Source organism: Nycticebus coucang, chromosome 8, assembly GCF_027406575.1.
Source record: "Nycticebus coucang isolate mNycCou1 chromosome 8, mNycCou1.pri, whole genome shotgun sequence".
NCBI classification, from domain to species: domain Eukaryota; kingdom Metazoa; phylum Chordata; class Mammalia; order Primates; family Lorisidae; genus Nycticebus; species Nycticebus coucang.
In genome coordinates this window covers 85604013-85620606 of record NC_069787.1, presented here as the reverse complement: position 1 = coordinate 85620606, position 16594 = coordinate 85604013, and the positions used below count along the sequence as shown (strand labels likewise).

Genomic DNA, 16594 nt, shown 5'->3' with positions numbered 1-16594 from the left:
ACAACTATTACCCACCTTTCCCCAAACCTTTATTCAAACTTTTCACAAAGGATGCATGTTTTCCCTGTGTATGTAGTCCAGTGTCACTGGGCCAAGATCAGAAAGAAGGGAGAGTATCCATTCCCATTGGTAACACTGACAGGGATCCAGCTCTCACCAGGGTCTGGAGCAGCCAGACTTTGCTCAGTGAGCCTAAAGAAAGGGCTGCCTCTCTGGCACCTGCTGATGTGCTGATGGGGCCAACCTACTGCCTATTAACACTGATTAGCCCTGCCATAATTCACTGACATTTTCAAAAGTGTAAAAATTGCTCTTTAACCAGTTTCACGTTCATTTGCCTAAATGAGTGAAACTCAATATGGTTCCATGGGGGAACTGGGGATGGAACGAATTTGTTTTCAGTTCAGCAAGGGAGGTGATGTTTGGATGAAAAGTAATTAGTAACCCTGTGTTTAATTCAGTGTCAGAAAAAGGCATGACTTGAATGTAGATCTGAAGACACACTCAGTTAACTGAAGGTTAACTGAAAGGAAACAGCCTTCAGTACTAAACTCCCTGGTCCAACACTTAGAGACTGTGTGATCTGTCAAAAGCAAAAGCAAAGTCATAAGGTCAGCTTTCTTAGATTTATTATCACTGTTTCTATAACAATAAGACCACTAGTAGTAAAACAAACATTATTGAGCATGTATGCTAGGCATTGCACAAAATAATAAGTGTTATTGACTTTATAAAGGCAGAGGTCATCATTCCCATTTGACATATGAGGAAACTGAGGCTCACAAAACTAAGCAAAGATCACAGACCTGAAAATAAGCTTGGGCTCAATTGACTCTAAAACCTATACTCATAGCTATCATGCCTTCACTGAGCTCCAAGGAAACCAAATCTAATGGGCTGATTGTTCAGTAATAAGGTGCGTGATATGATATTACAGACTTCCTTTGTTTAGACAGAAAGTTCCTTGGAAGCACATTCTTAGTTCTGCAGAAGTGGCTGGAGGAGAAGAAGATCAATTTATGTAAGAAGACTGGAACCTTCTGGAAAAGAAGAAACCAATTATCCGACCCTTGCTTTCAAAGGGAGAGAGTAGAATGGGCCACAAGGTACCAGAAATGCAGGCTGATGAGTAAGGCTCAATGAAAGTGAGAAGGGAACAACTTTAACACAGACTAGCCCAGTGGTTGTGCTTTGGAGAGTAATGGCTGAACATGGGAGTGTAACTAAAAACAGCCTATAATCTTGGACCCAGCATAGGGAACTAATGGGGCCTGGGCAGGCCACAGGAAAAAGCCTGTACCTGATATACTAAGACTGTGCAAGACCCATCTTCAGGACTGTCATCATGTGGCTGTGAAAAGCAATGGTAATGGGATGTTAGTCACTGGTGTAAGATGCTCCAAGGCTCTTGGGTGATTCTGATTGGGGTGGTGGTGCATGAAGACTCAAGAGGAAGATACTGGATTTAATGAGACTAAAGCATGTGGGGGCCTGAGTGAAAAATACAAGTGATGGCATCATGTTCGCTCTTCAAAGCTTGTGGAACAGGTTAGACCAGTAACACAAGAGACTGGGGACATTTTCGCCCCTTGACTGAGTTTTAATAGTTCTGCTGTTAAACTGACATAAACCAAGTTTAGGCAAGCCAAAGTCGGATTTAATAGCCAGATATCATGGCCTTGCCTGATGGTCTCATGTAACATTTCATGGCCCTCCAGATTGGCTGACGTAGACCCGACCCCTCAGAACAACTGTCAGCAACACAATAGGTTTCATGGTGTAAGAAATATAAACATGACAACAAACGTGAAAATTATATTCAAAAATGAATACCAAAGGCCTTGTATTCATTCGACTTCATCCCCTACAATAGTCTCCCCACCCCAGCATGTACTGCAAAACAAAAAGAGAGAGTCTCTCAACACCCTGAGAAAACGGTTCTACATATTAAACACCCTCTTCCAGGGCTGTTGTTCTGTTTCTGGTTCAACTGGCCCAGAACTTCTGGTTTTTTCTTACATTTGATCCACCCAATTAAGCAGAATAGAACTTCTGAGTCAATCTTCCTGTTATACAAAGTCCAGTCCCCTGCAACTGTGGCTGGGGTCTGATAGCAAGATTCTGAAGACATTTAAAATCTCTTTGAACTGTCCGCTAATTGGTGGAGGGTTATGTCTTCTAGTCCCTCCAAACCCTTGCTTAAGGCCACTATTTTCTGCTGTTTTCTTTCCTTTATACCAATTTTTCTATTTTCAATCTTATGAAACCATGAGAAGGTCTTTGTCCTTTCTGTTCCTCTGTTGTATCATCTGTAAAATGGGTGTAATAATAATACTATTTACATGGAACTGTCACTGATGACTCTCTGCCTATAACCCCTCAGACCTTACTACTATGGTGTATAATTATCCACCTCCCACCTGCCTGAAAGCTTTCTTTAGTGGCCTGAGTTTACCCGAGCCCATAATATGCCAAAAGTACTAGAGAGTTAACATCACCTAGGGAGCAGACCTTTAACCACATGACTGATGACAGAATAAACATGCCCTTGAGTGGGACAACTGCGAGGTGTGTTTCCATATGCCCCTTGGTACAGGATGACTCTGGTGAACTTTGCACTGGCTCCCCAGGTCCCCAGCAGGGCTAAGCCCCGGCTTCCCATAGTGCTACCCCCTGTTGGCTGCCCAACCTCCTATCTCACTTCCCTATCCCCTGCCCATGCTCCCTGGCATCAGCCCCAGCTGATCTGCTTACACTCACATCTTTGAGTAGCAGCGCCCAATCCAAGACAGTGGCATTAAGCATGTGTAATCCTTTCTTTCAATGGTGCCCTCTGTACTGCCTTGGGATCTCCACATTTCTCTATTCACTTTACTCTTCCAGTCTTCCGTATAATCCTTCATGTCCCTTCAGCATAATAGAGGGCTTACTAATTACCTCCCAAAATGAATAGAAGCCATCAGCTACCAAACTTCTTAACCAGCTGATTCTTAACATTCGTAACACCTGAGAAAAAATTTTATAGAGCATCTTCTATCCTGCTCCAAACCTGTTCTTTTCCCACCCAAATCCACAGAGTGAAGGGCTCCATGCACCTGTGTGTGGACAGCTCCTATTCCACATACATGCTCTGTCTATACCCACTATAAGCAGCTGTTTCTTGACCACCCCTCAGACCAGCAGTGAGGTCCGCCCTTGAGAAGTCCACACTGTGTCAGGATTCTGAGGTCCCAGGCACCATAGCAGTTCTACAAGGGGGAGTATGGGACTCCGGGTTGGCACATTCCTTTGTGTCATGGAGAGAGAAGAAGCTGCAGTGCAGCCAGAGCTGGTCCTTGTGAAATGTGGGACCCTAGTCACTGGGGCCTTTGAGTAGTATTAGCCTTAACTCTCCTCCCTCATTTCAACAAACATTCTGGCATCTGTATCCATCCTCGCTACCTTTTCTTCTATACAAAGCAGAACAAGTTCTCCCACCAGAAGCCAATCTCTCCTTCTAGGTTCTTTATTCAGAACTCAGCATCAGAGAAAAGTGGGTGGCAGTGAAGAGAGCCCTGGCCTTGGGACGAGAAGGGACCAGGTTTCAGTCTGGTTCTGCCATTTACTAGCCAAACCTGTATTTGAAAAGTAGGGGGCCGCAATGCTTGCTTGGCCCACCTTCTACGGTTTGTACAGAGCTAAATGAAATAAGTCAGGGAAATGTGCTCACTAAACTGAGAAGCGCTGTGCAAAGTGGACAGAAAGATCACTCTAAGTTGCAGTCGCAATGTTGTATACAGTAGTTTACAGAAGAAGGAACTACCTGCAGCATGGGGAAAACAGCATTTCTAGGCCTCAGCTGATGTCTTTGGACAACCAGGTAATTTGTTTTTCTCTCATGGTTGAACAGTTGCATAGGGTTTTCTCCCCCTTTTTATTCAGCATTATTCATGTGGACAGAGTTTTTTAAGTAAATATTCTATCGAGGAAGCAAATGCCCTGTCTAAAGGGATTTTACACTAATCCTTGAAGAAAGTAGCTTCAGAATGTTACATCAAATCCATTCACAGAATCCAAAACAATGTTGGTTTATTTTCTTTTAAAAACTTCTATGTATTTTAAATATGACCTTTGAATAGTCACTGATAGCAGGAAGATACAGAAAGGACTTGTGGGGTCAAGTGTAAATGCTAAATGAGATTCAAATAACGCAGCTGAATTACTTGGTCCTGGTAGCCTCCAGCTAAAAAAAGTTTGTACATTTTTTTGGAGAGGGTATTTTATTATTTTTTTAACTTCAGAATATTACTGTATATATATATATTTTTTTTCTTCATATATACATGTGTTCATCAGGCTTCCACTTTTTGCCTTCACAAAATTAAAAAGGCTTAAAATTTAACAACAATAAAAATATTTAAGTTAGGGACCAAAAACAAAAACCTTGCAAAGAACAAACAAAGACAAATACATTCAGAAAAGAAATTAGATGACTGCTGTACTGAAAAAATATTACTGTATATTTTTAATGAGCCAATAAATGAAGATGAGTCCTTTCTGTTCCTCTGGTGTGTCATCTGTAAAATGGGGGTGATAATAATACTATTTACATGGAACTGTCACTGATGACTCTCTGCCTATATCCTATCTAGAGACTGTAAGTGGGCCTCCAAGCCTAAAATATGTACTATCTGGCATTTTTTACCCAAAACGATCGAATGAGTCACTGACTCTCTTCACCTTTTATTTGTCAGTTGCTAATTTTATCATTTCTTTCTCCAATGGCATCCTCAGAGACAAGGCTGGGGTGGTTGTTCATCCTGTTATGATGTTCATCCTTACAAGAATCATCTGAGGGACCCTTTGGGGATGAGCTTACCAAAAGCTGAGAGAGAGCTTCAGGACTAAGCACAAGGGCCTGAGTAATTTTCAAGGGGGAGGCTGGGAGAGATCATGGCACACAAGAGAGGTAGCACAAATATGGCTCAGGGAGACCCTCTCAGGTCCTTGAGTTTTTGTTCACCCGGGCTAGGCAAGAAGAGGAGCCTAGATCTCCTGGCCTTGACTCACGATCGGAGTTGTGTGGTCTGGGAGAATGGACAAACTGGTAAAAAAGGAAACCACACTAACTGGCAATCTTTGGTAGCCATCTGCAATTCTTAGCTTCAAATTCTAGTTTTGGTTTCCACCATCAGAAGTCAAAGCAGGCTATGCTGTCCTTAGAGAAGGTATCATCACCCTTGATCCGTAGCCTCAAACATCACAAACCCAGTGTGTTTCTGCCTTGGGTTACACACCACTTTCTCCTGGCTCTAGCTAGAGGCAGAGGGAAAGGACTCCTCTAACTCATGATTATAGAATAATTGACATCATAGCCCATTTTTTCCTTTTGACACCAATTCCTTAGCACTTACCTTCAGTCCTGGAGGGAGGACCTCTTGCTTATGAATCTGAATGAGTGTGATACTCACGAGGACCACAACACTCACCACCAAGACCACCAAGCCAATGATGGCTGGAGTGCGGTAGAGAGCCTTGAGGCCTAAAATGAGAAGACCCACAAGACATGAGAGGGGAAAGTAGCAACCAAGCACCAGTCTTCTTTGCATAATTCATGGCTGGGTCCATAATTGTGTACAAAAACCGCTTTCTCTGGCTTCAGTGAGACCCTACACTTTACGAAAGAGTAGCAATTGGGTTCCATTTATCCTTCCTCCAAAATTATAGACTAAAACTGTTTGGAGGGAGGGTATGCATGATCTAGTTTTCTTATACTTCCCAAAATGCGTTACACATATTAATGGTCATCTCTGAGGTGAATTACAGTAACATTCGTTTTAATGGAGAGTCAAAAAAAAATCCAGGTTTTCTATTACAGCAGTTAATATATTTTATTTAAAAATAATCTTAGTTAAATAAAAAGAAATTAGTACTGTATTATACTGAAATGATTCCATTTATGTGAAGTTCTAAAACAAGTAGATAACAGAAAGTGGAACAATTATTACCTGGAAGTTTGAGGCAAGAATTCACTGGGATGAACATTTTGGCACTTTCTAGAGGTAAAGAAAATGCTCTAGACCAGGCTGGGTATGGTGGCTCATGCTTGTAATCCTAGCACTCTGGGAGACTGAGGAGGGAATGGCTTGAGCTTAGGAGTTCAAGAACAACATGTGCAAGAGCAAGAACCCATCTCTACTAAAAATAGAAAAATTAGGCTCAGCGGCCATAGTTCAGTGAGTAGGGCACTGGCCACATACACCGAGGCTGGCGGGTTCGAGCCTGGTCCGGGCTTGCTAAACAACAAAGACAACTGCAATCAAAAAGAAAAAAAAATTAAATAAAAACAGAAAAGTTAGCCAGGCTCAGGCGCAGTGGCTCATGACTGTAATCCTAGCACTCTGGGAGGCTGAGACAGGTTGATTGCTTGAGCTCATGGGTTCAAGACCAGCCTGAGCAAAAAGCAAGATCCTGTCTCTACTAAAAACTGAAGCAAGAGGAACACTTGAGCCCAAGAGTTGAAGGTTGCTGTGAGCTATGATGCTGTAGCATTCTACCCAGGGCGACAGCTTGAGGTGAAAGGAAAGAAAGAAAGAAAGGAAAGAAAGAATGGGCAGCGCCTGTGGCTCAAGGAGTAGGGCGCTGGTCCCATATGCCAGAGGTGGCAGGTTCAAACCTAGCCCTGGCCAAAAACCAAAAAAAAAAAAAAAGGAAGGAGGGAGGGAGGGAGGGAGGCAGGGAGGGGAGGGGAGGGAGGGAGGGAGGAAGGGACGAAAGAAAAGAAAAGAAAAGAAAAGAAAGAAAGAAAGAAAAGAAAGAAAGAAAGAAAGGAAGGAAGGAAGGAAGGAAGGAAGGAAGGAAGGAAGGAAGGAAGGAAGGAAGGAAGGAAGGAAGGAAGGAAGGAAGGAAGGAAGGAAGGAAGGAAGGAAGAAAGAAAGAAAGAAAATGGACAGTTGTTATGGTGGGCACCTGTAGTCCTAGTTACTCAGGAGGCTGAGGCAAGAGGATGGCTAGAGCCCAGGAGTCTGAGGTTGCTGTGAGCTGTGATGCATGATGCACGGCACTCTACTCTGGCCTACAGAGAGAGACTGTGTTTCAAAAAAAAAAAAAAGAAAGAAAATTCTCTAGACCTTACAGGATTGTGGTGTATACTAATGTGTGCATTTGACAAAACTCATCAAACTGTTCAGTCTTTTGGTAAAAACCTGAAAATCAAAGCAAAGCAGCTTCTTAGGCACAATTTCCTTAAAAAAAAAAAAAACTCTTATAAATTGCCCTCACTATCCTAAAAAATATACTTTAGGAAGACAAGAATATCCAACTTAGAAGCACAACTTAAGGTCTATCCATTTCACTGAATATAAATTATACCTAATTTTTAAAAACAAGATAAAAAGGTATTCGATTAAAATATTTACTGAATAGCCAGGTGTGGTGGCTCACGCCTATAACCCCAGCACTTGGGAGAGAAGCGGGTGGATTGCTTGAGGTCAGGAGTTCAAGACCAGCCTGAGCAAGGTGAGACTACATCTCTAAAAAGTAGCCAAGTGTTGTGGCGGGTGCCTGTAGTCCCAGCTACTTGGAAGGCTGAGGCAAGAGAATAGCTTAAGCCCAAGAGTTTGAGGTTGCTGTGAGCTGTCCCTCACAGCCATATGTCTCACTAGCCATATTTCAAGTCTTCAACAGCCACATGTGAGCTAGTGGCTCCCATATTGGACATTGCAGCTACTGAACATCTCCATCATTATAGAAAGTTCTATTGAACAGCAATGGGGCAGATCCTGCCCTATTTTAGAACATTTATTCTTAGAGCATAATAACCTGTGTTTTGCCCCTTCGTTATTTCTACAAGACATTTTCCTAGAGAAAAAAGGAGGCTACATACATGTGACCATGATAGAATGAGATTCAGTCCCTATATCCAATCATATCGCATCATTCTCTTTGTGGGGAGGGCAGGCATGCAGCGGGTTTTGGTGGTTTAGAGTAGCCAACTCTTCTGTCCATCTGATTCCACTGGAGTGTAGATGCAGTCACAGACGCTTCCTAATGTCACAGGTGGCCATGTAAAATCTTAGTTCTCCTACCTTGTCATTAAGAGTGTAAACTAGTATAACATGAATAGAGGGCTACTTGTCAATCTATTTCTTTTGTTTTTTTGAGACAGAGTCTCACTCTGTTGCCCAGCTAGAGTGCCATGGCTTTAGCCTCCTTACAACAACCTCACATTCCTGGATTCAAGTGATCCTTCCCCTCAGCCTCCCAAGAAGGTGAGATTACAGGCACCTGCCACAGCACCTGGCTAATGTTTCTATTTTTAGTAGAGACTGTTGCTCAGGCTTGTCTGGAACCCCTGAGCTCACGCAATCCACCTGCCTCAAACTTCCAGAAGGCCGGCTCGGCGCCTGTGGCTCAAGCAGCTCATACACCTGAGCTGGCGGGTTCAAATCCAGCCTGGGCCTGCCAAACAACAATGATGGCTGGAACAAAAAATAACTGGGCATCGGCAGTGCATGTGGCTCAAAGGGGTAGGGTGCTGGCCCCATATGCCAGAGGTGATGGGTTCAAAGCCCCAGCCAAAAACTGCAAAAAAATAAAAAAATTTAAAAAATAGCCGGGCATTGTGGTGGGTGCCTGTAGTCCCAGCTACTTGGGAGGCGGAGGCAGGAGAATCACTTGAGCTCAGGAGTTGCAGGTTGCTGTGAACTGTGATGCCATAGCACTCTACCCAGGGTGAAAGCTTGAGGCTCTATCTTAATAAACAAAAAAATAAAAAAACTTCCAGAACACCAGCATTCCAGGTGTGAGCCACCATGCCCAGCCTATTTGTTGACCTTTATCAAAACTGCAAATGAACATACCACCTGGCTCGCAGTCCCCCTTCTGGGAATTTACCCCACAGAACTAACCTCACATACATAAGATGACATATACACAAGGTCACTCATTGCAAAATCATTGGTAATAGCAATTGGAGGGGGTGCCAACTACCTTGGAGCTGACCTTCAGAGCATCTAATGGGGTTCCAGTTAAAAGTACACAAACTAGCCAGGAACCAGTTAATCCACAGATGCAAACTTTCTCATCAACTTTCAAGTGAAATATGTCATTGTCAGTGATAGAGGTTTAAGAGTTTGTTTTCTTTCCCCTAACAAGATGTGGTGGGGATTTAATCTACCAAGTTAAACTTAAAGAATTGTAACATGCTAGTCTGTATGTATGATGTTATAGTATATGTGTTAAAATTTCAAAGTGCTGTGGGGAAAACCCAAAAATCAAAGTAAACCAGCTCCTTAAGTATAATTTATCTTTACCAAAAAAAAAAAAAAAACCATATAAATTGCTCTTATATCCTAAAATATCCTTTTAGAAGACAAGAATACAAAGTTAGTTAGAGACATGACTAAAGAACATTTATCCACGGGGGAGGGGTGGCGTGTGACATGTAAGCAGTTTCCTGACCACAGCCACGTGGTTGGCCTCCTAAGTCCTCTGTGTTTCAGCAGTTTTCAACCAAAAAGCTATGATTACCTTAAGCAAACCCTTGCCCCAGCAGAAAAGCTTATTACAAAGCAAAATGGACTAGATCAGGTCTCATTCATTTAGGAAATATGGAGAGCTGTGCTGTCATTAGGGCTGGACAAACACTGTAATTGCAAGGTGCCTACCTAAGTGTGGAGAGGCCAGCGCCTTCTGGGTTTTCTCCTGAGCAATCCAAAAAGTGCTCCAGAGCCAGGCTGGGCAAGCTTAGAAGCGTGTGTGTGAGAACACACATCCACAGCGGTGGATGCAACATCAACCATAACAACACTGACCCATGGTGGGGGCTGGGGGTGTTGTGAGCACTGCGCCAGCAACAACGTTTGGATGGAAGTACACGAAAGATCTAAGTACTTTACAATTCATCATAAAATCAACAATACAGTCTTCTAAAGCAAATCTTACACACAGTGAGGTAAGGGAAACCACAAAGGCCAAATTAATGGATTATACAAACCGGAAAAACCATTTAAGCGAAACATACATGTTAGTCCTTGTTTTGTGTGGCTTTGATGAAAACATTGCTTTTATCTGAGGAATGCTGGTGGCAAAGCCCCAGTGAGCAACTTGTTTCAAACTAATGAGGTTAAACAGTCATTTGTAGGGGACACGGATGAAAAACTGTGGGCTGAAGCTGAAATTCTCCTCTGATTTGACAAAACTACACTTGCTGCGTGCTGAGAGATACGAACCTGCTTGCTCACATGGTTGGCGGGTCAGCACGGTGAACATCTTTTCTCCCAGCTGCAAGTTAGAGAATATAGCATGTCAGTATGTCCCTGGCCCCTGACTCCAGAAGTTAAAAAGACTTGCACTGGTTAAAACAGTAGCCAGAATAAAATAGAATAAACACTTCAACCCCTCCAAATGAAAACCTCATCCCGGGAAAGGTGAGCCCAAACCCAGAACTTCAGAGAAAGCTGAAGTTTAAATTCTCATGTCATTCTCCCAAATTCGAGGAAAGGGCGAAGAATGAGTTTGCTGAAACTTTAACCTGAAAGAAAATAATTTTTAGCGTCCTTTTCAGCAGATTGTTCCACCTGTACACATAACCCAGGGCAGAATAAATCTGCCTCCTATTATGAACATTCATGGGGTGGAGGCAGAGCTTTTCTTCAAAGCACAACAGCAAGGAAGGTTTCTGTGTGTGTTCCTGGCCCAGGAGCCTGAAGTCTCCCTTTAAAGACCCGGGAGAGGTATCTTTAGCTGTAGCTAGAAACAATTGCAATGGGATGACGAGCTTTGGGGATCCAGCGCCCCAGGATCTGGGGGGCCCCACTCTGGACTGCGTCTCCACGCAGCCGCAGGCATCTAAGCGCCCCGCGCATCTCCAGATCCAGCAGGCACTGGGTAAAACGCGCCCACCCCTCGCCCTCGAGGCAGGGGCCACCTCCCGCCGCCTGAGGATTTGGGGTTCCAGGGCTTCGGTCCTTTCTTCCGGCCCTCTGGGGAAATATGACCCCGTTTGATTCCCTCCGAGCTCTCAGCCTCACGCAGCCCTCAGGTCTCCCGGAGGCTGGGGCGCCGGGTCTCGCGTACTTACCTGCGCGGCCCGCGGACGGGAGGCGGCGATTAGCGCTGCCGCAGTGGCAGCCGGCAGCCAGCGCGCAGGAGGTTGCCTCCCCGGACTAGGGAGGTGGCGCAGGCGGGGCGGGGCGGGGGCGGTGCAGCCTCCGCTCGGGACCGCCCCCTCATCCGTGTCACCGCTAAATGCCTCTTCAACTTTCTCTTCTACTTCTTCCCACCTTCACCCCAGACCTTGGTGGAAGGGTAAGGGACGAGGCAGCCCCCCCCCCCCGCTCGAAGGCCGCTCCTGCCTGCCCTGAGGGTCCACTGTCATTCTTCAGGTTCAAGCCAAATAGCCCTTCACCTTCCCTGTTTTAGTTCTCTCCGTGCTCCTCTTAACCCAGTGTAGGAGAGCAGGGAGTGAGGCCTTGCCTGGGAATGATGCAGGAGACTACGTGAGGGGGCGGGGGGACGCAGGGAAGAGGGAATGACCGTTGCTTCCTCCCTCTTCCATCTGTGTCCAGGCGAAGAGATTTTTGGTCTCTCTTCTACTTTCCTCCACTGTCACCCCAACTCTACCTAGATGAAGGGAAAATAGGGCCAGAGACAGGGAAGGACTGGACATTTTATGGGCATGCATGACTTCATTCAGTCCCTGTGCCCTGTCCCTTTGTGGGGATGACGGGAAGTCAAACACCTGTGATGTTGGGGTAGAAGCCATTATGCAGGGGGGTTCTTTAGTCACTTGGGCCTGCTGCATAGAGCAATGCACAAACATTTAGCAGAACCACGCTGGCTGTGCCCAGGGACGTTCTCACTGGTTCCTGAGCAGTGCTCTCCCCTTCCCAGTTTTATATGGGTGTCATTAGGCCAAAATTCAGGGCAAGTACAGCCTGGAAGAAACCAAATGGGAAAGATGACAAAAAATGGGGCATGAGGACTGCTCCAAATACCCTAGAGACTCTTTCTAATGCAGCAGTAGGCAGCCTCCTCACCCTTCTGAGTGACTCCAGAGACCCTTGGAATGATCCCAGCAAGAGCTTAAGTGAGCTCCATTAGACTATCCCTCCTTGTGGTTCCTGAATGTCTGGAAGGAAAAACTGAGAACCTGACTATGTCCTGGGTCTGTATGCTCTTTACTGGAAATCTACCAGTTTCCTATACTGTACTGGGGCTGGTAGGGGAGTGGAGTTGGGGGTGGTGGTGGTGGTGCAAAGCCTGTATGAGACAAGAGGTCCTTAACACAGGAATGCTCTTGCTTTGAGACCTTGGTGGCTGGAGAGGTGGGTCCCAAGGTAGTCCAAGGTGGGGGGGAGGGGTGTGTGAGCATGTGCTCTCAAGAGCACTGTGGTCACTCATTCAAAGCTGTATGGAAATGGGCCCTTGCTGGGGGATTGGTACAGGGTGTGTACTGGAAGTGTCACACCTTCAGTGAATGCTTGCTGAATTACAAGACTCTTTCTCTTTGAAAGCTGTGGCCCAGTGAAAGATAAGGCATATGACTAAGAGCTGAGGGTCCCTCTGAATGCAGGGGGACATAGTTCACAAATGGCTGATGACTCTGCACCCAAACCAAACATCAGTAGATCAACTCTAAGGGGTGAATGGATCACCTTAGCATCCCTGACTACCCAGGGACTGGGAAAAAGTTTCCTGGCTGTGGGAGCCTTGAAAGGCAATTGGTGCCAGTATCTAAAAGTAATAGAGATCCAGTCCGTGCCAGTTTTCCTCTCTGCTTGCCTCCATCCACAGACCTCATAGTATGAGCACCAACCTCCTTCAACAGTCCTGTTGTCTCTACCTCTTCTTTTACTTTTCCAAATTTTCCTGGAAACTCTGCTCAAGGCACTGTGTCAAACTTCTTTGCAGCTTCCAAACCAAACTTAGTCATTCCAAGGCACTTCCCCATTGACCCTCCACATACAAGAACACACAGACACACAAACACACATACATAGGTACACAAACCTTTGTGGGTTTTCCTAGTTATAAAATAATATAGATTTGCCTTTTCAGATGTCAAAACATATTACCAAACTAAAGAACAAAAGAGTCCAGTATCAGACTAATGGATATACAATTGAGTACAAGGTAAAAAGAAGTTTGAAAGAACATGTTACTCGATTACTGGTATTGAAACTACTAGTTTGGAAAAAAATCTTAATTACTCATCACACATGAAATTAAATTTTATATGGATTAAAAATTTAAATATATAAAAGAATTTAATGTCCTAAGAACATATAAAAGAACATTTTCTCATGATCCTTGGGAAGGAATAGTCTCTTCTAGCAGGAGATTAAAGCACAAAGATAAAGTCAATGTATTTGAATTTATAAATTGAATTTATAAATTCAAAATTTATAAATTTCATTTATAAAAATGAAAAAATACTGCATAGGAAAACATCCAAAATATAAGTTATGGGGAAATATCTAATATAGTTATAACAAAGACTTAAAAACCATGATCTATAATGAAGTTCTACAAATCCATAGAAAAATATAAATATTTAAAATAGAAAAATAGACAAATGTGAGGCACTTACAAAAGAAATAAGAAATGGCCAATAGGGTGGTGCCTGTGGCTCAGTGAGTAGGGCGCCGGCCCCATACACTGAGGGTGGCAGGTTCAAACCCGGCCCCAGCCAAACTGCAACAAAAAAAATAGCCAGGCATTGTGGCGGGCCTGTAGTCCCAGCTACTCAGGAGGCTGAGGCAAGAGAATCACCTAAGCCAAGAGCTGGAGGTTGCTGTGAGCTGTGATGCCATGGCACTCTACCAAGGGCAACAAAGTGAGACTCTGTCTCAGAAAAAAAAAAAAAGAAAGAAAGAAATGGCCAATAAACATGACAAAGATGCTAATCTCATTGCTTACCAAAAATTGCTGATTAAAACTGTCATATCTTTAAAATATATTTATTCATTTATTTATTTATTTATTTTTGTCAACACAGAGTTCTACCCTATGCCCTGAGCAGAGTGCAATGGCGTCGTAGCTCACTGCAACCTCAGATTCAGGCTGTGGGCATCCTGATGTCTCAGCCTCCAAAGCCGCTGGAATTACAGGCTCTCGCTGTGGTGCCTGGCTGGGTTTTTCTGTTTTTTTCATGAGTCAGAGTCTCACTCTCCCTCAGGCAAGCCTTGAACTCCTGAGCTCAAGCAATCCTCCCGCCTCAGCCTCCCATAGTGCTGAGATTACAGATGTGAGCCACTGTGCCCGGCTAAAAAATGTATTTAAATAACTTATCCATTTTGCAAAGTTTTAAAAGATCAGTAGTGCTTGAGTTGGGAAACATGTTGAGGAAACAAGCCTTCTTGAAGCTTCTGATATGTGATCCATTCTCATACCTTCCCGGGTGATTTTCGCTGGCTCATGCTTCTTTCTCAGGAGTTTCTCAAGCCTCAGTCCTAGGCTCTTTTTTTCCCCTCCTCACTCTGGATTCTTTTTCCAGGTGACCTCATCCATGCCCAGGGGTTCAGTTCTTGTCACAGAAGCCTGTCTAATGCAAGAGGCTTTCCCTCTTGAGCTGGAACTCAGAGTGTTGGGCCCCTTTGGATGTCTTACAGGCATCTCAAATTTACCAGGTTTCAGGCTGAGCTCCTTGTCTTCCTCCACCAAACTGTCAACTCCTCAAGCATTTCTCATCTCCGTGTATGGCACCCCCCACTCACCCAGGTGAGCAAGCCAGAAACTTGTGGTTACCTTTGATAATCTTTCCCTCATTTCTCACAATCAATCAGTCACTAATTACTGCTGATTTTAATCTCTTAATTGTCTCTCCAATATGAGCATCCCTCTACCTCCACCACCACCGTGGTCTGTGCCAGTGTTTCCCAATCTGGCCGCTATAGATACTTTAGGTCAGATAATTTTTGTTGTGGGAGCTGCCTTGTGTGTATTCTAGGATGTTTATTTCATCTCATCTCTGGCCTTTATACACTAGAAGCCAGTAACATCCCCCTTTCCCCACACAATATAACAACCAAAAATGACTCCTGACATAGTCAAGTGTCCTCTGAAGGGTAGAATTCCCTTGGTGAGAACCTCTGGTTTAAGTTACTATACTCCCTCTCCTGGATGTCAACAAGAGTCTCACACTAATTACTGTGTCCCTTTTCTCCCTTTCTTATTTATTTTTCTCACTGCTACCAGTACCATCACTTTAATACAAATCTCAGTGTGTTAACCCCTCATTTGTACTGTCCGCTTCTCAGTGGATGCAGAACCAAATCCTCCACATGACCTAGAAGATCTCACAAGGTGTGGTTCCTATCTCTCTTTTCAGTGTCTGTCATCCCTAGACTGTTGCTTCTTCTATTTTCTTTTTTTTTTTTTCTTTTTGAAACAGGCTCAGCAATCCCCTTGCCTCAACATCTTAAGTAGCTGGGACTACAGGCATGCACACCCAATACCTGGCCAGCCTCAATGCTTCTTCTTACCTTAAGCCTGAGGGCAAAACCTTTTCAGTTTTTCAAATGTACCATATTTACTCCTGCCACAGAGCATTTCCTTTGCCTGCTGTGTGTGACCATTTCTTTTTCTTCCCTAATTTGCTCAATCACTTCATCAACACCTCCCCAATACTCCGCAACTGGGTCATATATCCACCCTGGGTCAGGCCCCTTATGTGCTTCTTAGAAGCGGTTCTTCTAGCTAGAGTTTCATGATGGTAATTGTAGAACAAGTGACACCTGTTGCCTACCACCAGGGGCAGAAGTCCCAGGACATTAACCCACCTCATGGTTTTCAGGTATCAGGGTCACCAACAAAGACAGAACTCACACAGTCACTGGATAGAAAACAATTTCACCAGGTGGAGAAGAGACAAAGCAAGATTAGCTTCAATACTGAGTATTGGCCCCCCCCTATTCCCAGCAGGTCTCACCCCCACCCCCACCCCCATGCAAGGTGGTGACCTGGATGTACCCCTCTTGTGTGTAGGTGAAGGTCCTCACCCCATTCCCAATGGGACCTGAACCATACAAACCTGGGAATGTGCTTACGGGCCACTGATTCACACACTTAAGCAGAACAAAGAAGTACACATCAAACCCGGAACAGGGAAAATATTAAAAAGAAAAGAGATACGCCTAGTACAGGCTGTCGTGATGCTTTCTCTATGCGAGGAAGAATTCCAGGCCCAACACCACTCTTATGAAACCACACAGAGGGCGAGAAGCTGTACCTAGCTGCCTCTGATGAGTTTTTCTCTGCTCACTATACAGTAAACCACGTGCATGTAGAAATCATGCTGTCCTCAAGTTCATTTTGCATTCTCAATGCCTTGCACAGTCAAATACCTAGTGAGCACTCAGTAAATTTGTGCTCATTTTTTTAGTCATTAGATTTTTAAATTTTGAATGATTTTACTGATATATAATATTTGTGCATATTTATAAGGCACATGTGACATTTTCATACATGCATAGAGTGTGTAATGATCAATACAGGATATTTAGGGTATTTATCACCTCCAGAATTTATCATTTGTGTTGGGAATATTTCAATCCTCTGTCTTAGCTATTTTGAGTTACGTTACATTGTTGTTAACTACAGTCACCCTACT

At 44.1% G+C, this 16594-nt stretch overlaps 1 protein-coding gene across 1 annotated transcript in view; it reads right to left on the bottom strand.

Moving 5' to 3' along the window:
* Positions 1-11142, bottom strand: part of ENTPD3 (ectonucleoside triphosphate diphosphohydrolase 3) — a 40964-nt gene extending 29822 nt beyond the window's left edge. The window contains exons 1-3 of the mRNA XM_053600434.1: positions 11063-11142; positions 10212-10263; positions 5394-5521 (exon numbers count right to left, since the gene is read on the bottom strand). Coding sequence (XP_053456409.1) covers positions 5394-5521; positions 10212-10251 — 168 coding nt within the window. The 5' untranslated portion in view covers positions 10252-10263; positions 11063-11142. The remainder of the gene's footprint in view (positions 1-5393; positions 5522-10211; positions 10264-11062) is intronic.
* Positions 11143-16594: the final 5452 nt, after the last annotated feature.